Source organism: Piliocolobus tephrosceles, chromosome 6 (assembly GCF_002776525.5).
Source record: "Piliocolobus tephrosceles isolate RC106 chromosome 6, ASM277652v3, whole genome shotgun sequence".
In the NCBI taxonomy this organism is placed as follows: domain Eukaryota; kingdom Metazoa; phylum Chordata; class Mammalia; order Primates; family Cercopithecidae; genus Piliocolobus; species Piliocolobus tephrosceles.
In genome coordinates, this window is record NC_045439.1 from 141,362,396 (window position 1) to 141,385,194 (window position 22,799).

The window sequence follows — 22,799 nt, forward strand, 5'->3', positions numbered from 1 at the left end:
TTGGTAGATAGAGTCTTGCTCTGTCACCCAGGCTGGAGTGCAGTGGTGCCATCTTGGCTCACTGCAAGCTCCGCCTCCCAGGTTCATGCTGTTCTCCTGCCTTAGCCTCCCAAGTAGCTGGGACTACAGGCGCATGCCACCACACCTGGCTAGTTTTTTGTATTTTTTAGTAGAGACGGGGTTTTACCACATTAGCCAGGATGGTCCTAATCTCCTGACCTCGTGATCCGCCTGCCTTGGCCTCCCAAAGTGCTGGGATTACAGGTGTGAGTCACTGCTCCTGGCTGAGAAAGTTTTCATGTTTCATGTTACTTGTTCCTCATTAATGTGAAATTTATTAATGAAATTAAATTAGCTTTTTTGACACTTCTTTTTCCTGCCTCTCAGAAAATGCATAGCATGTGAACACAGATAGCTTTCTGAACTTTAAATTAAAAAATATGACCTTCCAGAGAGTATTGTAAGATATTTTCTGTCAAAAGAGAAGGGTGCATTAAGTTCCTTGTCTTAATATTCCCACCCTTTCCCCCTTGGTTTCTAGTGTCTGCTCTGTCATCAAGCAGTTGCCTAATCATGACCAGATTGCATAATCTTTTTGTGCCTCAGTTTCATCAGCCCTTCACTTAGAAAAAGTCACCTATCCTACCTATGTCTTAATAGGCCTTCTGCAAAGTTTAAATGAAGTTGGCAGTGTATGTTAAGAATGCTTTGAAAAGTGTGTTTAGCTATAAAATATAAGATGGCAGCAATTATTTTCCTTTTACTTCTTTTCAAGTCTCTTGATCTGCCTCTTGATCCCAGCACCAAATAGAAAGTTATCCTTCTCATTTAGATCTCCTTCCTACCCTTCATGAACCTCAACCATCTTTTCTTTCTCTTATCCAACCACGTACCCTTCACTTAGCCTTAACTTGTTGGTTAGCTGTTTCTTTGGTTTGGGTTTTATTTTTATTTTTTTATTTTTTTGTCCCCTTCTCCCTCTGTCATCTCTGGGTAGTCCCTCTGCTGGTAATGGATATTCATCTGTTCATTTGCCAAACCAGCAGCTTCTCTTTGAAAACCTTTACTATTCCCTCTGCTTGTTGTGGAGCTAGTTGAAGGCATAGAGAAAAGTTAAAAGGTATAAATTAGGAAGCCCATCTCATTTAATTTTTTTTAAAAAATAGATACTATTTTAGATATATCTGTTGCCACCTAATATGGTTTATAACTTTGACATCTTATTGTCCTTGGCTTATACTTAGTCTTAACAGTATTCTTTCATGTAAGTGCCTTAAATTCATTAGCTTCAAGTATAGGTAATATTAAATCCAGGACAGACCTGGGTTTAAATTCTAGGTTTGCTACTTGAAAATTGCAATTTTAGGGCAAGTTCTTTTACTTCTATATACTTCAGTTTCCTCATCCGTAAAACCAGGTTTATGATCATCTCATCAGCTAAAAGAAGCTTTTCAGTTGGACCCAGTGACTTACGCCTGTAATCCCAGCACTTTGGGATTAAATGAATTACTGTTCATGAAAACGCCTAAGACAGTGCTGGACACATAGGTGTTTTAAGAAGTGTGAGTTTTCTTTTCCTATCATGGTGAGATTAAAATAGATGTACTGTTTACTTACATATGTTGTTTGTTTTCTACATCTTTTTTTTTTTCCAGAACTATTCCATGGCAGTATATCTTGTAAAACAGTTGTCCTCAACAGTTCTTCTTCAGAGGTTACGAGCAAAGGGAATAAGGAATCCGGATCATTCTAGAGCTTTAAGTACGTATGATAAACTTATTTCACTTATTCAGCTAACTATTTTGTCAAAGGTTAGAGTAGTATTTTCTCAACGCAAGAAATTTTAGAATTTGTTTATTCACTGGAACCTGTTGTAGAGGATTAAAAACACTGAGAACCTTCTGGCTTGTAAAACAAGACCTTAGAGTAGTTCTGATATCTTTGTCATGAACTATATTTTATAATCTATGTTTTACTAATCTTAAAATTAACTTTGTGAAGTGAGTGCATGAACATGGAAGAATATTTTTTTACAACTTCATAAAATCAATGTTTAAGGAATTCTGGGAAATGGGAAAGGCATCTTGGTATAAATTTCAAGAAAGTTATTTTAGATTGGAGGTTTATCCAGGAAAAATATACAGAGTTATATCATTGCCTCACCCCTGCATTTACAAAGCAAAGAGAGCCAGTGGGGTGGTAGAAATAATAATGACATGGGTTCTGCCATTAATCAATTATATGACTGTGGACAAGTAACGCTGCTTCTGAGTTTCATCTTCCTCATCTGTAACAAGAGGTTTATGCCATGTGATTTCTAATGCTTCTTCAGAGTCTGAGTTCATATGTGTGAATTACTGGATGGTTTGTTTTGATACGTTGAATTTGAGATTCAGGGTCTACAAATGGAGCTATGCTGACCTCTGTTTTTAAGGGTTAAGGTCAGAGGGTTTGGCCTTTCCAAAGAGGTGAACTAAGTTCTTCGTTTATTCTTTTATTTGTGAGAGGTGGGGGCCGAGTGGATTTAGGGATGAGGGCTGGGGACTTAGGAACAAAACTTGTATAGGCAGGTGTTAGATAACTATCCTTAAAGGACTTTTGATGTGAGCTGATTAATGAAGCCCATGATCAGATTTGTACTTAGGAACACTCTGGTGGAAAGAACTAAGATAATAGCAGCTTTCCTTTTGTAGCATAGCTTTTATCCCTTTCTGTAACTTATTTCTGTGGCAGAGTAAAAGATCCCACTACCCCTGAATATCAATATACCCTTAATAGTTCATTGAAGAATTTTTCTGTATTAAAATGGTCCTTTAAAAATGCAGCTAATCCTGAATCAATGGGAGCACACTTTGGGCTAATGCCTCTGTAGGCATGCATTGACAGATGATGGAGACCTAGAAGGACAGCACTGATTTGGGATCTGCAGGAGTGGAGGCACCATTTGGCAGGGACAAGAAGATGGTGGGGATCCTGAAAGAAAAGACAGACATCTGCCTTGAAGGAGAGTATAAGATACCTTCTCTTCTATCACAATCTTGCTGAAGTTATTCCTGGTCATTCTACTGAGAATCTTCATATTTGCCTCACAATACCAGAATCTCAGCCCGTCAGAAAGCAAAGAGTTATGTGGTCCTGTATGGAAGAGGGAATACCAAGAAATAAGGCAGATAAAGTTACTTAATAGTAACAACAGCAACAACAACGATAGGGCCAACTGTCTTTGCTCAAGCTGTTAACTCTTCTCCACTTGTAGCTATAGCACCACCTGGAGGGAGAGTGGGAACGTGAGTCTGGAATTGAATTATTTTATTTTCTCCGAAAAACCACTATTAGCTACCATTAAGCAGCAAAATCTGTTTAAATCAAAAGCTGTTTCTACTGTGATATACTGATGGATGTGGAGAATACCTGTACACTGGATGAGATTTTTGTGGAAATTGATACCTTACCTTACTTATTGGCCAGAGAAGCCAATGGAATATTAATTTGGATCCCACCAGTAAGAAATTTGTTGTAATTTACTAAAAAGCAGGTTATCTACCTTTATCTATATGCTGCCTGTAAAAACAAAAAACAAAAAAAAACTTTCCCAACAAATTATGTAATTAAAATTCTGTTTACAATAACTTGACAAAAGGAAATGTCAGGTATCTCAGGTATTTTTAAAGAATCAAATTACTTACAAATATGTTCCTTGTAAGTCATTCTTAATCAAATAAGTTCTTCTAGCAAAGTTTTAATAGTCAAGCCAGACACTCTTATGTTCTTGAAAAATAAAGTTGCTGTTATTTAGACTTTTCACAGAGAAATCCATTCTCTGATTCATTTGATTTAGTAGGATTTTGTCTTGCATTTTCTACCTTTGTGTAGAGTTGTCCCCTCACAACTATCAAAAACAGTCTTTTACCAACTCTTAATCAAGTTTCTTTCTCCTCTTCCTTCTCCCTTCAGCAGTTATTTCAAGCCTTAGCCATAATCTACTCCAACACTGTCCCCCTCCCTCAGCACTCTGCCAATGCACGAAAATTGGGGCTACAAGACGTGAATTACCTAAACCACCCATTTCTTCCTTAATCTCAGAGCTACCATAATTACTTTTCAGCTTATCTACATTTGTGCTGTGTCCTCACTTTATTTCCTTCAGTGTCAAGAGGAAATGTCCTTTTCCCTGCTTCAAGTTAATCTTTTATTCATTTATTCTTTTCATTCAAGAAATTGTATTAAGAGTCTACTGTGTTCCAGGCACAGGAGAATATAACATTAAACAAGACACATACCATCTCTGCATCCCCCAGAAGTTTGCAGTCTGGTAAGAAAGACAGGCATTAAATAATTGCACAAGTCATTAATGAGTTAAAGTTTTGACATGTGCCTTGAAGAAGATAGACAGGGAACTCTGTAGAGGTACAATAGGGGAACATAGTCCTCTCTGGTGTTGTGATACTTAAGGCAAGATTATAAGTGTGAGGAGAAGTTAAGCTCCAAGATAGGAACAGAATATGTCAGGAGAAAAGGCCAGTGCAGCTGGAATAGAGAGAGCCAGAAAGGGCTGGATGCAGTGGCTCACTCCTGTAATCCCACTTTGGGATTACCCGCCTTTTGGGATCTACCCGCCTTTGGGAGGCCGAGGCGGGTAGATCACTTGAGGTCAGGAGTTCAAGACCAGCCTGACCAACATGGTAAAACCCCGTCTCTACTAAAAACACAAAAAAATTATCCGGGCATGGTGGAATGTGCCTGTAGTCCCAGCTACTGGGAAGGCTGAGGCAGGAGAATCACTTGAACTCGGGAGGCGGAGGTTGCAGTGAGCTGAGATCGCACCACTGCACTCCAACTTGGGCAACAGAGAGAGACTCTGTCTTTAAAAAAAAAAAAAAAAAAGAGAGCCAAGAAGGAGGGTGACCAGAGAGTTGGACAAGTATAAGTTGACATAGACAATATGAAGATAGATGATAGAAAACCATTAAAAGATTTTTAAGCAGAGGAATAAATGACATGATTACATTTAGACAACCTGATTCTCACTTTGAAGATGAATCAAAGGAAGGCAAAGCTAATGCAGTGAGGCCAGTTTAGAACCTGTTTGTAATAGTATACGTAAGAGATGATAATGTCTTGAACTAAGGTGATAGTGATTGATAGAAATTGACAGTTTAGAGAAGTATTGAAATGGCATTGACTGTGTGTGTAGAGTGAGGAGTCAAGGAGGAGTGCTAGGCTTCTTACTCAAGCAACAGGTAACATGGTAATGCCATTTACTGAAACAGAAAACTGTGTTGAAGAGGTCAGATTGCGGGGAGAGATCAAAGTGCACTTGTAGACTTGTGGTGTTTGAGATGGGATGAGACATCCAGGTAGAGATGCTCAGTCACAGTAATTGTGAGACCTGGCTCCCTCATGTGTCTGCTCTTTGTCCTGTGTTTTCAGTTACTCCCTGTCTGCAGGCTTTTTCTGTCACTCTATGCTGTCAAGGCTCTTTTGCCTTTTAAAAAATAGGAAAACATGCTCCCCTATGGATAGAGCTCTGTGTTCCTCCCGTTGTTCTCATCCTAATTTTTGTGAGAGTAGTCTACATTTGCTCTTGTTACGTCCTCACTGCATCTTATTATAGTCTTTAACCCTCTATCATTCCACTGGAATTGCTCTTTCAGATGTCACAAATGATGATCTTACTGCTAAATTTTAAGGGTATCTTTGGTTTTCATCCTGAATACTTCTGCTGCATTTGATATGAACCACTTTCTCCTTGAAATTCTCTCGTTTTTTCTCTGACCATATCTTCTCAATCATCTGCCTTCAATGGATTCTCTTAAGGGAAGCATTCTAAATATTGCTGTTCCTTGGAGTTTTATCCTGGGCGCACTTTTCTACACACCCTTATGGCTTAAAACTAACACGCACCCCAAAATACATGTTTCATCTCAGACCTCTCCCCTGCATTTCAGACTTATATAGCTAACTAACTTCACCTAAACATTTCACAGGTTCCTCAAATTCAAGTATTTAAAACTGAACTCACCAACTCCTGTCACACTTACTCCCTAAATATTTCTCAAATGTACCTTCTGTCTATCACTGCTATCATTGCCCTTGTTTAAGCTCTCATATCCTGCTTTTATTTTAAAAACCATTCTTAGATAAAACATCCCGCTCTTTGACTCCTTTTTATATCTCCTGTGGTAGCCACCTAAGTGATTTATACAGATCTAAAATCTTACCATTCTCATTCCCTTGCATTTCATGGCTTCTTAACACCTAGGGAATAAAAACTCCAACTGTGTTAGCATGACATGTAAACTTTCCATGATGTGGCACCTGCTTACTACTTTCCAGGGTCATCTGTATTCACTCTTCATACTTCACATTCCAAAAATATGGAACTCTTTTATCTTTCTTCAGTGCTTTAGTTTTGTGCTCTATGCCTCAAAACTCCCCTGCTGCCTCCTCTGCTTAATGTTATTATCCTTTGTTTCACTTTTTTCCAGGAAGCATCCAGAACCCCCAGAATAGATGAGTTGACTTTTGGTTAGCTTCCCGAACATACTTCCATCAGAGTGCATTAGAGATGATCTCACTGAGCATCTTTACCTTCTACTAGATTACGAGTTCTTTGGAGCAGGAATTTAATCTTATTTTTTTGTTGAATTCCTGTTGCTCAGCACAGTGCCACATACATATTAGATCTACATATTTTTGTTGAAGTAAACTGATGAAAAGACATCTACAGAAAAAAGTCAGATCTTGGTGCCTATTTCTTTGCTTATAAAATGAAATACTGATCTTAATACGTTTGATTGTTTTCAGCCTTAAAATTTTAAAAGGCTGAATTAAAATAACCTGATATTAATGAAGGATAGAAATTATCTTGAAATAATAACAACCCTAGAACAGCACTAATAGAATAGTCTGTGATAATGGAAGTGTTCGCTATCTGCACTGTCCCATACGGTAGACATGTGGCCATTGAGCACTTAAAATGTGGCTAGTGTAACTGATGAGCTGAATTTTTTATTTAAATTTAAATACGGCGTCATGTGAGTAGTGGCTGACTCCTATAGCTCATGACAACAGGGATTAAAAACAAGATTAATTCTACTCCCCAAATCAACTTATTGGGTAAAACAAGATTAATTTTAAATGTGGCTAGCTGTAACTTTATTATAGTAATATAATAAAATACTGTTACCACTGCAGATCACTGTAACAATGTGAAAACTCTGACTCCCAGAGAACTTCCTACATGTTGACTGATTACCACGGAACAAATATTATATGTCTTTTTTTTTTTATTCCCTTGCTCACAAGTAATAAGTGCTTTTACTTTTACTTTATTTTTTCTTCATACTTTCTTATGATTAAATATAGCATAGTGCTTTTCCCCTCCGTTTTCTGTCTGTCTTTTGAGAACGTTTATTAAAGTATAATTTATAGGCAATAAAAATTCCTTTGACAGATATATACAATCATGAACCACTGCCACAATCAAAATATAGAACATCCTTTACCCCAGAAAGTTCTTTTGTGGCCTTTTGCATTCCATCCCATCCTTTTACCATTGATGTGATTTCTGCTCTGTAGTTTTGTCTTTTCCAGAATGTCAGATAAATGCAATCCTACAATATGTAGACTTTTGCGTCTACATTTAGTGTAATGCTTTTGAAGTTCATCCATGTAGTTTGTTCTTTATTGCTGAGTAGTATTTCATTTGTATACTATAATTTATCCATTTCTCAGTTGATGGACATTTGGATTATTTCCAGTTTTGCAGCAATATGAACAAAGCTGCTGTAAACATTTATGTTTTGCATATGGATACTTCAGTTTTGTAGACATATGTTTTCATTTCTCTTGGGTAAATATCTAGGAGTGGGATTGCTGGGTCATATGATAAGTATATGGAAAACAGTTTGGCAATTTCTTTTAAAGTAAATATACCGTTTTTGCATTCCCACTAACGGTATGTGAGCTTTCAAGTGGGTCCACATCCTTGCCAGCATATGGTGCCATCAGGCTGCTTTATTGTAGCCATTGTGATTAGTATGTAGTGGCATTTCATTGTGCATTTTTCTAATGTCTGAGGATGTTAAGCGTCTTCTCAGGTGCTTATTTGCCATTCCTATAGCTTCTTTGATGAAGTATCTGCCAAGTCTTTTGCCTACTTTTTAATGTCATGCTTTTGATATATTATGAAATCTGTAGTTGTGATTCATTTTGAGTTAATTTTTGTATATGGTGCAAGGTGAGAGTAGAGATTTGTTTTTCCCCCCACATAGATATCAAAATAGTCCAACAACATTTGTTGAAAAGACTGTCTTTCCTTCCATTTTATTACCTTGGCACCTTTATCAAAAACCAGTTGACCATAGATGTACAAATCTATTTCCGGATGTTATTCTTTACCATTTACCTGTATGTCTATCTTTATGCCAAACAAGTCTTAATTACTGTAGCTTGATAGTGAGTCTTGAAATCAGTTAGAATTCTCCAACTTTGTTTTTCCTTTTCAGAATTGTTTTGAATATTGTTAGGTCCAGTATGTGAGATAATACATGGTGACTAAACAGAATTTATTTCTGTAATACGAGGTTGATTTCAGCATTCAAAAGTCAATATAATTCACCTTCTCAACAAACTAAAAATGAAAAATCATGTGATCATCTCCAGAGATGCAGAAAAAGCACTTGGCCAAATTCAACATCCATTCATGATAAAACTGTCAGCAAAATAGAGAAGGGAGCTGCCTCAGTGTAATAAAGAGTATTTACAAAAAGTCTGCACTACAGCTGATGTCATCATTAATGGTTAAAACTTGAATGTTTCACTCCTAAGATTGAGAACAAGGCAAGGATATCTGCCCCTAGCGTTGACCTAGAGATCCTAGACAGCACAATAAGACATGGAAAATTTTTAAAAAAGAAACCAACACACAGGTTAGAAATGAAGAAATAATTATTGTCTTTATTTAGCGATGACCTTATGGTCTACATAGAAAAAAATCCCAAAGAATCTCCAAAAAAGCTACTAGAAATACTATATGAGTTTAGCAGAGTTAGAGAATGTGTGGTCAGTATACAAAAACAAATTGTATTTCTGTTAGTAATGAATAATAGGAAATTGAAATTCACAAAACAAGATTTTACGGTAACATCCAAAAATATGACACACTTAGGGATACATCACACAAACTAGGTGCAAGATTTGTATGCCGAAAACTACAAAGCATCGTTGAGAAAAACTGAAAGAAGACCTGAATAAACAGAGAGATATATCTTGCTAAGAGATCGAAAGATTCTATTGTTGTATGTCAGTTCTCCAAATTAATCTGTAGAATTAATCCAGTCTAATCAAGATCCTGGTAGGACCTTAAAAAATATCTTTACAAGAATAAATGGACTAGGATTGGGTCTGTAATGACAAAAGAGAAGGCATAGGTTTTTTTGTTTGTTTTGTTTTGTTTTTAATAGAAATTGACAAACATTCTAAAATAATTTCAGAAAATTCTCCCACCTCTGAGAGAAAGTGAATATACAAATCATGTTTTATTTGTTTTATTGTTAGCTAGTGACAATAGCTAGTATTTATTGAGAATAATATTAGGTTATTTGAAAACTTTTTTTGTGGCTCACGCCTGTAATCCCAACACTTTGGGAGGCCAAGGTGGGCACATCACCTGAGGTTGGGAGTTTGAGACCAGCCTGGCCAATATGGTGAAACCCCGTCTCTGCTAAATACAAAAATTAACCAAGCCATGGTGGCACACACCTCTAATCCCAGCTACTTGGTAGGCTGAGGCAGGAGAATCACTTCAACCCAGGATGCAGAGCCTACAGTGAACCAAGATCTCACCGCTGCACTCCAGCCTGGGTGACAGAGTGAGACTGTGTCTCAAAAGAAAAAAAAAAAAAACACCTTTTTTTTGTTGTTAAGACAGGATCTCACTCTATCACCCAGGTTGGAGTGCAGTGGCAGCAATTTCAGCTCACTGCAATGTCTGCCTCTCAGGCTCAAGTGTATTTTAAAACTTTTAATGCGTATTAACTCAATCCTTAAAACAGTTCTGTGAGATATTATTATTGTTCCCATTTACCAGATGATGTAACAGGCATAGAGAGGTTAAGTGACTTAGAACTGAGACTTAAATTCTAAGCTAGGCTCTCTAGGTCCTGTGCTCTTAACCACTACTTTATTTCAATTTATTTTCTTATTTCAATTTATTTTCTAAGCGCTAAACACTGCGCTTTGTTTTGTGTAAGGCTGATACTGTGATCTATCGTATTGCTTCATTTAAGTGGAAATTTATGCAAAGTTCAAAGTCAGTTACTATACCCATTGCTTGCTATGTCTATAAAGGGTGCTGGTGGGATGGTTGTTGAAGGCATGCGGAGTGGTTATTAGTCAGGGTTCTCCAGAGAGATTCTAGGAGAGGAAGGAGAAGGAGAGGAGAAAAGGAGAGAAAGAGAGAGAAGAGAGAGAGTTGAGGGAAGATGTATCAGGGGAATTGGCTGACATGACTGTGAAGGCTGAGAATGCCCACAATAGATAGGCCATCAGCAAGCTGGAGAACCAGCGAAGCCAGTAATATGACTATTGAAGTCCAAAGGCCACAGATCCAGGAAGCCAACTCTCAGTCTTAAGTCCTAAGAGGAGTGAGGAGAAGGGCTGATATGGTGGTACAAATCCCAGAGTCCCAAGTCCAGAGAACCTGGAATTCTTTCTTTTTAAAGATGGGTTCTCACTATGTTGCCCAGACGGGTCTCAACTCCTGGCCTCAAGCAGTCCTCTTACCTCAGGCTCCCAAGAGCTAGGATCACAGAATTCCAAAGGCAGGAGAAGAAGGGTGTCCCAGCTCAAGGAAAAAGAGAAAGTGAATTTATTTTCCTTTCCTCTGCCTTTTTGTTCTTTCCGTGCCCTCCAGCTGATTGGATGGTGTCCTCCAAGATTGAGGGCGGATCTTCCTCACTCATCCACAGACTGACACACCAGTCTCCTTTGGAAACACACTCGCAGGCACTTCCAGAAATTATGCCTTGCCAGCTATGTAGGTAGCCCTTCGTTCAGTTAGTTTAGTTGACACCTAAAATTAGCCAACACAGTGAGTAATCACATTAGAATTCTATTTGCATGTTTATTTCATATGGCGATTATTTGTTGCCTTTAACAAAGATACTACTTTTTAAAATCATATTTATGAGAAAGGATTGACTAAGATTTGGTATATAATGACAAAGGCATACTTTTTGTAATTTATATATGGTATTCATTAGCATAGTGTTATAACTACATTTTCCAAACTAAAAACCAGAAGTTGCATGCCTTTTTGTGTGTGTCAGGAGACAGCCTGTGAAGTACATTAAGACTTTGAAAATTTGGAATTTCCAGGGCATGAAATGACTTTTTAGTCTGGCATTAGAATCATATTTGGAGCATTTAAAAAACTACCAATTAGTGTCCCTCTTTTCATTCTGATTCAGGAAGCTCTCTATAGGTAGGTCTGATATGCACCTTACTTGAGATCCACTAATTAATGGAAATAGTTGGATAGGATATCCAGGATTTGGACCATCTAAAAAAACCCAGACTAAAATCCAGGGCACTGTGTTTAATAAAGGTAGGATTTCTCATAAATGGTTATCAGAACAACAGATTCTGAAATTGTAACTTACCCAAGTACTTCTCCCTCTCTTCATTTTCTTTTCTATATGGTGTCTATCTGGTCACACTTAGTTGTACCACAGCTCAGAAATTCTGTCGACTATGTATACAGCTACCCCACTTATGGCCCCTTTATACAATATAGACTTTAAAGTTATTATGGGACAGTTTCTAAAATTGTTGGAGTATTACATATATGCATTTCCTGTCCCACCCCTATAATGTTTTTTCTTGTTACTGGTTATTGAAGTTTTCAGAGGTAACAGATAGCTCAGGTTTCCAGATGAGAATTGTAAGGAGTCTTTTATATCAGACTGAAAGAGAATGAAAGAACAGCCTTGCAAAAGTAAAATTGCTAGTGTCTCCTTCTCCCTTAAGAACCAGAAGAAGTTTGAAGTGAAAAGACTTAAAGATTATCTAGTGTGGGTTCCAATTTTACTATAAGTAAAATTAAGCTGAGAAAGGAAGATTGACTTGCCCAAGAAGGCACAAGTATTTTATAGAGAAATAGATTAAAATTCAAATAATTGTATAGTTAAAGAAATAGGACTCTTTTCATAATTTAAAGTTTGAATTAAGCTGTTTTACAGTAAATGTTTTTATTTTCTGAGCTTTCAAAAATGTATAAATGTTATTCTTATTATTAATGTCCTTGAAAATAGAAGAGCCCAAATAATATTAGTCATAGTTTAAAAGAAAGAAAACCTTGATCCAGTATCTTAGAGTTATAAAAGAAAAAGGGTCTACCAGTTGAGTATGTCAACATATTAGAGAAATATGTCAACATATTAGCAGTTGAATATGTCAACATATTAGAGAAATATATCTCATATTGCTACAGGTTTTTGTCCCCTGAGTGAGAAATAGGAAATTTACAGGAAATATAGTCATTCTACAGATAAACAATTGTTTTCCATCCTTTGCTTATAGAATTAAAAGCCATATGGTTGTTTTTATCTGTTCCATTAATTGGGAAATAATTGAGCAGATTTGTTTAAGTTTTTTATTCTTTATAGTAATGTTCCAGTAATGTATCTTTAATAAACTTACTCTGTTTGCTTTTTTTCTTCTTGAATGAATATCAGTTAAAGAGAAGTTGACTGCGGATCCAGACAGTGAAATAGCTACAACCAGCCTAAGGGTTTCTCTACTGTGTCCAGTAAGTGTTAACTATTACTTGCTTTCCAGAAAGTTTAACATACATTTTCTTTTTTTATTAAGTATTTTTACTATTTGAGAAATTCTGTTTACTTCTAAAATATGTCCACCATTGTTACAGTTTATGAAAAGTGGAAAGACATCTAGGCATTGCATTTGGAATCTAAGTAAGTCTTCAAAAAATGATCTACTCTTAGTAAGACATATCTAAATATGGCCTGTGATTAATGACCATCTCTCAGGCTCAATCGTAAAATCTCCAAATAAGAAATGTTTATTGTCTCAGTGTATTTATAAAAATTTTACATTTATATATTAATTTTTTTTTTTGAGATGGAGTTTCACTCTTGTTGCCCAGACTGGAGTACAGTGGCGCCATCTCGGCTCACCACAACCTCCACTTCCTGGGTTCAAGCGATTCTCCTGTCTCAGCCTCCCGAGTAGCTGGGATTACAGGCATGTGCCACCATGCCTGGCTAATTTTGTATTTTTAGTAGAGACAGGGTTTCTCCATGTTGGTCAGGCTGGTCTCGAACTCCCAACCTCAGGTGATCCACCCGCCTCGGACTCCCAAAGTGCTGGGACTACAGGCGTGAGCCACCATGCCTGGCTAAAAATTTTACTTAAAATAGTACCTTTCTGAGTAAAAATCTAGCCGTGATTACTCACACATCTCATTTAACCATTTTGCCAACAATGACCACATTGTAACAGTTCACCAATTAGAAACTTCTGTTCAGCCTAAACAGCTGAATTTGTTATACGTATAAAAAAGCCTTGAGATATTTTAAGCTAGAAAATGAGATCAGAATCAATAATTTTCATGAAATAAATATATGGTCCCAAGACTTAACCAAATTATTAAACCTGTTAGGGAAAAGGTCTCAAAAACATGTTAAACTAATTTGATGTTAGGCTCATTGGTAGGGATGGTGGTTGAATATGGCCATATGAAAATATGTGAAAAAGTTATAATAAATTACCTTGACATTTTGATTACTTTTTTTTCTATAATTAATCAAATTAATCATTAATAAATTGGGGAGAAAGAATGAAAGGACACATCTGTTTCCTCCTTTGCCTGATTGTTCAGACAGGCCTGATATTGAAAGCAGTTGATACTGAGATCCTGCTAATATCAGATGATGATGAAGTTACTGTATTCTTAAAGAAATAAAGAATTTAAATAGAAATTAAATGTTATTTGTAGTTACAAGTTTTTTTGGTAATTTATGAAACTTCAAACATAATATGAAAAAATTAGTAGATCATGAAGTAGTTTCTGTAAGTTATAGAAAAAAATACAATGAAGTTAATTAAAATCACCAAATTCTATCATTGTGTATATATCCTTCTATTCTTGTAACGTTTATTTTTATTCCTTTTTATAATAAAGCCAATTTTTTTCTTGCGAAAAATATTTTGACTCCAGGCTTTTTATATTAGTGTTAAAAATTCTTTAAGTAACCAGGTAAATGTTACAACAGCCTAGGTTGTAAAGGAGACTGGTATGGGATGGGGTGTGTGTGTGTGTGTGTGTGTGTGTGTGTGTGTGTGTGTGTGTGTTTCATGCTTAGAAAAATGGTTCACACACTGGGGAAGTAGAGGGTGAGAAAAAGACCAAAAATGTTTTTAAAAGAAAAAGGTAAAAAGATGTATACTTATTCTACCCTCTTTCTCCAAAACCCTGATTTATCCATTCCCCCTCCATTGTTCTTTGCCGCCTCATTTTGTTGTAAAACACCAATTCAGAAAATACAGTAAGTTTAGAAAAGTACATACACTTCATTTTCTATTTAAATCACTGGAAAGAGTAGTGTTTTTCTGCAGTCTCACTTAAAAGTGTTTATAGTTGTACTGATATACCTGAGGCTTTATGTTTAACACATATATGAACATTTATTCATATAAATAAGCACTCCAATATAAATCTTAAAAGTTTTATTTGTGGAACTATGTTTTAATTCTGTAGTTCAGGTGCTCATCTCTATATTATTAGAAACTATTAATCACATTTTGCTCTTTGCACCTTTATTTATTTTTCTTTCTTTGAGACAGGGTTTCACTTTGTCACCCAGGCTGGAGTGCAGTGCTGCCATCTCAGGTCACTGCAGCCTCCACCTCCCAGGTTCAAGCAATGCTCCTGCATCAACCCTCCAAGTAGCTGGGACTACCGGCATGTGCCACCACACCCGGCTGATTTTTGTATTTTTTTGTAGAGACAAGGTCTTCATATGTTGCCCAGGCTGGTTGTGGACTTCTGGCCTCAAGCAATCCTCCTGCCTTGGCCTCCCTTGGGATTACAGGCGTGAGCTACCACGCCTAGCCAGCAGTTCATTTTAAATGGACATCTGCTTTAAAAATTCAGAGTATAAAACAAAACAACTATATGTGTATATTGTGTATATGTGTGTATGTATGTGTAAAATATATAATTATAATACTTTCATGGGTTTCTATTTGGCTAAAGGGATAATCCCTCACAGTTATTCTGAAATAGTAAGATCATACATTTGAGGTATGTTTTTACTCAAAAATAAAATTTAGTAATATCTATATATCAAATTTATAGGATAATAAAGGAGATTTGCTCTCTTTGAAATATGTAAATATGATGTCTTACTGTGCATTACAATTGCCCTTATTGTGATGTACAGAGCTCAAAATAAATGAGTGTCTGTTGTTTCTGTGCCATTTAGCTAAAGGCAACAAAAATAATTAAAAATGTTTTTACTCTTTGGGAATTTTATGGTTCTGATTTATTAAAAATAGAGGTGGAGGAATCTTTTAAATTACAAAGCAGTTTAAAAACTGCTTTGTAAACCCAAATACAAATGACTTGGAATTGATAGAAGAAGATAAACTCTGGAAATGTATTTATGAAATATTATTGTGAAAAAAACTTGTGAAATTATTCTTTTTCTTTTCTTTTTTTTTTCCAGAGACAGAGTTTTGCTCTGTCACCCAGGCTGGAGTACAGTGACCAGATCTTGGCTCACTGCAACCTCCACCTCCCAGGTTCAAGTGATTTCCCTGCCTCAGCCTCCCAAGTAGCTAGAGCTACAGGTGAGCGCCACCATGCCCAGCTAATTTTTTGTATTTTTAGTAGAGATGGAGTTTCACCATGTTGGCCAGGCTGGTCTCAAACTCCTGACCTCAGGTGATCCCCCTGCCTTAACTTCCCAAAGTGCTGGGATTACAGGTGTGAGCCACCACTCCCAGCCCTTTTAAAATTTTTTTTATTTTTTGAGACAGAGTCTTGTTCTGTTGCCTAGGCTGGAGTGCAGTGGTGTGATCTCAGCTCACTGCAACCTCTACCTCCCAGGTTCAAGCAATTCTCCTGCCTCAGCCTCCTGAGTAACTGGTATTGCAGGCGCCTGCCACCACGCCTGGCTAATTTTTTATTTTTAGTAGAGATGGGGTTTCACCATGTTGGCCAGGCTAGTCTTGAACTCCTGACCTCAAGTGATCCACCTGCCTCAGCCTCCCAAAGTGCCGGGATTACAGGTGTGAGCCACCGTGCCCAGCTGAAATTGTTTTTAATGTCACACTTTTTCCTTTTGCAAGGAGAAAGCACGTTTTGACATTTTTAGGGCTTTTTAAAAATATAAGTTGGTTAAAACTTATATCTAGAATGTTTTCTTTTGCAGCAGCATCAGTTACTAATACAGATAGCACTATTATTGTAAAGTTAGTGGCATTAGAAAACATATTTGGGAATTAAAGTGTTTATATGCAAATAATTCAAATATAATTTATGTCCTATAAAGGGAAAGGAAGAATTTGTAATCACAAGATGAAGACGTTCAAAGTTCAGCTTCTCTCCTTATACCAAGTTAGAGAAAATCGATATCTGTTTTTCAGATAATTATTTAGAATTTAGTGATTTTTTAAAAAATCACGAATATAAGAATTATCACATAATAGTTATTTTATGATTCTAAAGCATTTGTGTGACAGCTAATAATGCATTTGAAAGTGAACTTTTGCTTTTATGTACCCATTTATGTCTTTCTTGCACCATTTCTGTGTCAGCATTCCTTAAAAACTCTGTAGGTCACCTTGTCAGTATAGCTGAAGATAAAGGCTTGAGAGTTGCTCTCTTGCCTAAAAGATATGAACTGACAGCTGGAGGTCATGGGGTAAAGGTATGTGAGATGAAGGCCTTTGGAAAACAGCTGCTTTTTCAGAGTATAAATTTCATTGCCTATGGCTTGGATTCTGAAACAATCTTTATTTCTTACCATCTTATCTGTTGTTTTCATAAACAATCAGAAGTAGTCTGGTAGTTCTACAGTTCATAAACCTTGTGTACTATTACTGTATTTGCCTAGAATTTTTAGTCTTTGGTTTTTCTACTTAGTATTAAGGCAATAGCAAAAGTACCTTATAAAATAGGAATTTGTATTTCATAGATAAGTTAAGGTCTGACATAAGATATAAAAATGTAACTTGGTACCACCAACCAGATTGCTATTTGGAAAATGTTTCTGAACTAATGCCACATGGTATCTTGCCTAATGGTAATTTTTCTGTTGTAACTACTTTGTTCTTTTTGGCCTTTTTATCAGGTGCTTATGCAAATCAAATCATAAAAAATTGGTTGGACAGGTGGCTCACGCCTTTAATGCCAGCACTTTGGGAGGCCAGGGTGTGCAGAGCACTTGAGACCAGGAGTTTGAGACCAATGTGGCCAACATGGCGAAACCCCGTCTCTACTCAAAATGCAAAAATTAGCCAGGCATGGTGGCACCTGCCTGTAATCCCAGCTACTTGGGAGGCTGAGGCAGGAGAATTGCTTGGGAGACTCTGTCTCAAAAAATAAAAAAATTAAAATTGAGTAGAAGTGCAGTAAGGGAGTCTGGTGAAGCTGTTTAATACTTTGTGAGCCCAGAATAAAAGAATTACTAAACTGAGGTTTGGATGGGTTTCCTAGTGTACAAAGTGATTTAAAGCAAATATGTTAATTAATACCATTTTTATTTATTGAAAACTTACTATGTGTCAGGTACTATGCAGTAAATGTAATTGAATCCCCACAATCATATTGTGTAGATCCCATTTTTATCCCCATTTTATAAAACTGAGCCTCTGAGTGATTAAATAAAATAACACTCAGAATTCACACAGTAGGTACGTAGTGGGGCCAGGATTCATTCTAACACCAGAACTCATACTCAGACTGCACTATAAATTACTGAGTACGACCTGCATACCTTCCATGAGTGGTGCCTCCTGGAATTGCCCATCATGCACAACTGAAGCTTTATCAGTGCACGGGACTGTCTTACTGCTGTATATTTCCAAGTATGGGGACAAGGAAATTAGTCCAACCTGTTTCTGGTAGGAGGAGACACACATATAAATAAATGATATACAGTTGTGCATGCCTTAATGATGGGGATACCTTTTGAGAAATGCATTATTAGGAGATTTTGTTGTTCTTCAACAAAAGCAACATAGGTATGTTATTCAACAAAAGCGTCATAGGTGTTGTTGTTCAACAAAAGCATCATAGGTGTACTTACACAAACCTAGATGGTATAGCTTACTACGTACCTTGGGACTATTGCTCCTAGGCTGCAAAACTGTACAGCGTGTTACAAAACTGAATACTGTAGGCAGTTGTAACACAATGCTAAGTATCTGTGTACCTAAACATAGAAAAGGTACAGTAAAAAGTATAAAAGATGAAAAATGGTACACCTGTGTGGGGCACTTACTATGAATGAAGCTTACAGGACTGAAAGTTGCTCCAAATAAGTCAGTGAATGGTGAGCAAATGTGAAGGTTTAGGACATCACTTACATCACTGTAGACTTTACAAACACTGTACACTGCAGCTACAATAAATTTAAAATATTTTTCTTTCAATAATAAACCTTAGCTTACTGTAATTTTGATTTTTGTTTTTTGTTTTTTGTTTTTGAGACAGAGTCTCCCTGTGTTGCCCAGGCTGGAGTGCAGTAGTGCGATCTCAGCTCACGGCAACCTCTGCCTCCCAGGCTCAAGTGATTGTCCTGCCTCAGCCTCCCAAGTAGCTGGGATCCCAGACGTATACCACCATGCCTGGCTAATTTTTGTATTTTTGTAGAGACGGAGTTGCACCATGTCAGCCAGGCTGGTCTCAAACTCCTGATCTCAGGTGATCCTACCTCCTCGGCCTCCCAAAGTGCTGGGGTTACTGGCATGAGCCACTGCACCCGGCCACTGTAACTTTTTTATTTTATAAGCTTTTTAATTTTTTAACTTTTGACTCTTGTAATAACACTTAGCTTAAAACACAAGCACATTGTACAACTGTACAAAAATATTTTCTTTCTTTATATCCTTCTTCTATAAGCTTTTTTCTATTTTTAACATTTTTTACTTTTGTTTTCTACTTTTTAAACTTTTTTGTTAAAAACTAAGACACACATTAGCCTAGGCCTACACAGGGTCAGGATCATCAATATCACTACCTTCCACCTCCACGTCTTGTCCCACTAGAAGGTCTTCAGTGGCAGTAACAGACACGGAGCTGTTCTCTCCTACCCGCCTGAGGCTGTTTTACAGTTAACTTTTAAAATATATATAAAGTGAAGGGAGTACACTCCAAAATAATGATAAAAAGTATAGTAAATCAGAAACCAGTAACATGGCTGTCTATTATCAGGTATTGTGTACTGTACATAATTTGAAGACCTCCATCGTATATGTGGTTCACTGTTGACCAAAATGTTATGTGGTGCTTGATTGTAATCATATGCAGGAGTATAGAGTTGGGAGTACACAGAAGGGAGTTACCAGTTTTTACTCTAGGTCCTTCCAGGTTATACTTCTGATACTGTAAACTGGCATTGCTCTATTCTCAATAAGTTTATAGCATGTTCAGGGTTCTATTTTTATTCATCATGGCTACATCTGGTTGAAGTAAGGAGGAAACAGTGTTACCTTAGAGAAAGTAAAAGGGACCCAGAAAGGTTAAATGCCTTTCTTAGAGACACAGTAAATCATTGGTATCAAAGCAATTATTTTGGGCACCAAATGACAGTTAATTTCCTGGTAGACCAGGAAATTGCACATTTCCCTGAAATTGATCTGAGCCAAGAATCTTTTCCTCATTTAACTCATATTCTTTTCAAGCCTTTATATTTTTCTTTTATATATATATATGCATATATATATATATATAATACTTTAAGTTTTAGGGTACATGTGCACAATGTGCAGGTTTGTTACATAGGTATACATGTGCCATGTTGGTTTGCTGCACCCATTAACTCGTCATTTACATTAGGTATTTCTCCTAATGCTATACCGCCCCCTGCCCCCCACTCCACGACAGGCCCTGGTGTGTGATGTTCCCTGCCCTGTGTCCAAGTTTTCTCATTGTTCAGTTCCCACCTATGAGTGAGAACATGTGGTGTTTGGTTTTCTGTCCTTGTGATCGTTTGCTCAGAATGATGGTTTCCAGCTTCATCCACGTCCCTGCACAGGATATGAACTCATCTTTTTTTTATGACTGCATAGTATTCCATGATGTATATGTGCCACATTTTCTTAATCCAGTCTATCATTGATGGACATTTGGGTTGGTTCCAAGTCTTTGCTATTGTGAATAGTGTCGCAGTAAACATGTGTGCAGTGTGTCTTTATAAGTAGCATGATTTATAATCCTTTGGGTATATACCCCGTAATGGGATGGCTGGGTCAAATGGTATTTCTAGTTCCAGATACTTGAGGAATCGCCACACTGTCTTCCACAATGGTTGAACTAGTTTACACTCCCACTAACGGTGTAAAAGCATTCCTATTTCTCCACATCCTTTCCAGCACAAGCCTTTGTATTTTTCAAGTTCACAAATCTTTTCCTGGTACTTGGCAAATAATGTGGTTATTGAAGGTAGATAACTTCTCTACTATATGGCCATTGTGGGATCTGGAGACTCTACAGTGGTACAAGCTGGCTTCTGGGGAATGAGATAGTGACATGGTAGCTCCCTGTGCAGGTTTCTGGGCGGCTTCTCTGCCTTGGGCTAAAGCTAGCAGCTCAGGGACCAGATGAAGCAGACTTCCTCCCTGGATAGACTCACTGCATGTCAGCTGAAGCAGTATTTGCAGGGCAACAAGTCTCCTAACATGCTGGAGATGCTAGAGGTCCAGGGCTGTAGGCTGAATTGCTCGTGATGGTTCCCAGTGAGGAAGCAATGCAGAGTGTGTGTGCATCTGCCTTCCTCCTCAGAGCTGCCACTTGGTAATTATGCCAAACATCATGGGGAATGATGACTATTGATTCACTTTTGTCCTGTGAACTACTCTTATTCATAGGTAAGACTGATAGCAAATATCAATGGATTTCTGTATTGTGCAGTATTTAATAAGACATTCTCTATTTTCCCTAATCGCTAGTTAGGTGGTTCTTAAATTGTTTTTTTTGGATCAAGGACTGCTTTAAGAATTTGAGAAAAGCTGGGCACGGTAGTGTGCGCCTGTATTGCCAGCTATTCTGGAGGCTGAGACAGGAGGATTGCTTGAGCCCAGGAGTTTGAGGCTGTAGAGTGCTATGATTGTGCCTGTGACTAGAGTTGGCACTTCAGCCTGGGCAACATAGCAAGACTCCATCTCTTTTTTAAAAAAACTGGTGAAACTCTCTCCAGAAAAATGCACACACGAAATTTTGAGTATAACTCAAGGGGTTATGACCCTCTCCACCAAAAGCTGATCTGTGAGCTGTGGATTTTAGTCAATAACCCTTGTAGACTTTCCATAGTCATTTTGTTTGATAGCCAAAGAAATGCTGTAATTTTTAAACCTATGGATATTTCACAGGAAATGTGTTTAATGTTCTCCTACATTGATGAAAAGTAAACACAGTGTGCTTTAAATCAGCATGCCTACCTGTTGTGTTCTAGGAAATTTTTGTCAAAGCTTAAATGTTGAATAGCAATTACCTAATATTTACTTTTTCTCCCTTTTTAAAGCTTGGTAAAATGCGGCTGACAATTCCGTGTCGGGCCCTTACATGTTCTCATCTACAATGTTTTGATGCAACTCTTTACATTCAGATGAATGAGAAAAAACCAACCTGGGTTTGTCCTGTCTGTGATAAGAAGGCTCCATATGAACACCTTATTATTGATGGGTATGTTACTTTAAGTGTTTTTGGTACCTTGAAATGACCATATATTATCTGGGTTTGTTACACATCAGATTTGGGATGAAAATTCTAAGTTATGTATTTGTAGGATTTTTGTGAATCTGCAAACCAATACTTTCAAAGTAATTTATTTCAAATTAGTGTTATGAATATTTTATCTTTTTAACTCGATGTTCCCTTGTTTTGAAAATACATGTGTTACTGTCAGTGTCTCCTGGCATTTATCGTTTAAAGCACTAGTGGTTTTAAGCAGGGTGTGCTTACACCTTTTCATTTTCCTGTCATTAGTCCATCCATCCCTAGATATGCAGATCACATTGGAAAAAAAATGTGTGGGGAGATTTGGGTTAACTCAGGTTCATCCAAAATTGGGCTTTTCAATAGAAGTTAACCTGTTTGTGGAGATAAGATCCAGCTTCAGTCATGATCTTCTTTTTCTTTTTTGTCTTGTCCACCTATAGCATCACAATAACCAATTATTGCTTTTAACACCCCTTTGTTTTATCTGTCCTACCAGACATCTTGGAGTGTTCCTCTAAATGTTCTCCTATTCTGCAGCCTCCTTTTTTCCCCGCTTTTGCCACTAAACAAAAACAATTGTGAAAAGGAGGAATCTATTTGATTTTGCGGGGGGTGGGGGGATAAAGACAGAGTCTTGCCATTTTGCCCAGGCTGATCTCTAATCCTGGGCTCAAGTGATCCTCCTGCCTTGGCCTCCCGAAGTGCCGAGATTACAGGCATGTGAGCCACCGCACCCGGCCTGTACTTAATATTTCCTGTACTTTCTAGCGAAAGACTTAAGGCAACTTACCTATAGTATTTAAGAAAACATAGGAGCCTAAAGGTG

At 37.3% G+C, this 22,799-nt stretch overlaps 1 protein-coding gene across 1 annotated transcript in view; it reads left to right on the forward strand.

Annotated features, from left to right (window-relative positions):
- The window catches only part of PIAS1 (protein inhibitor of activated STAT 1), a 143,172-nt gene that overhangs the window by 102,614 nt on the left and 17,759 nt on the right, over window positions 1–22,799 (forward strand). Inside the window, exons 7-9 of the mRNA XM_023220738.1 lie at window positions 1,656–1,761; window positions 12,741–12,814; window positions 21,777–21,937. Coding sequence (XP_023076506.1) covers window positions 1,656–1,761; window positions 12,741–12,814; window positions 21,777–21,937 — 341 coding nt within the window. The remainder of the gene's footprint in view (window positions 1–1,655; window positions 1,762–12,740; window positions 12,815–21,776; window positions 21,938–22,799) is intronic.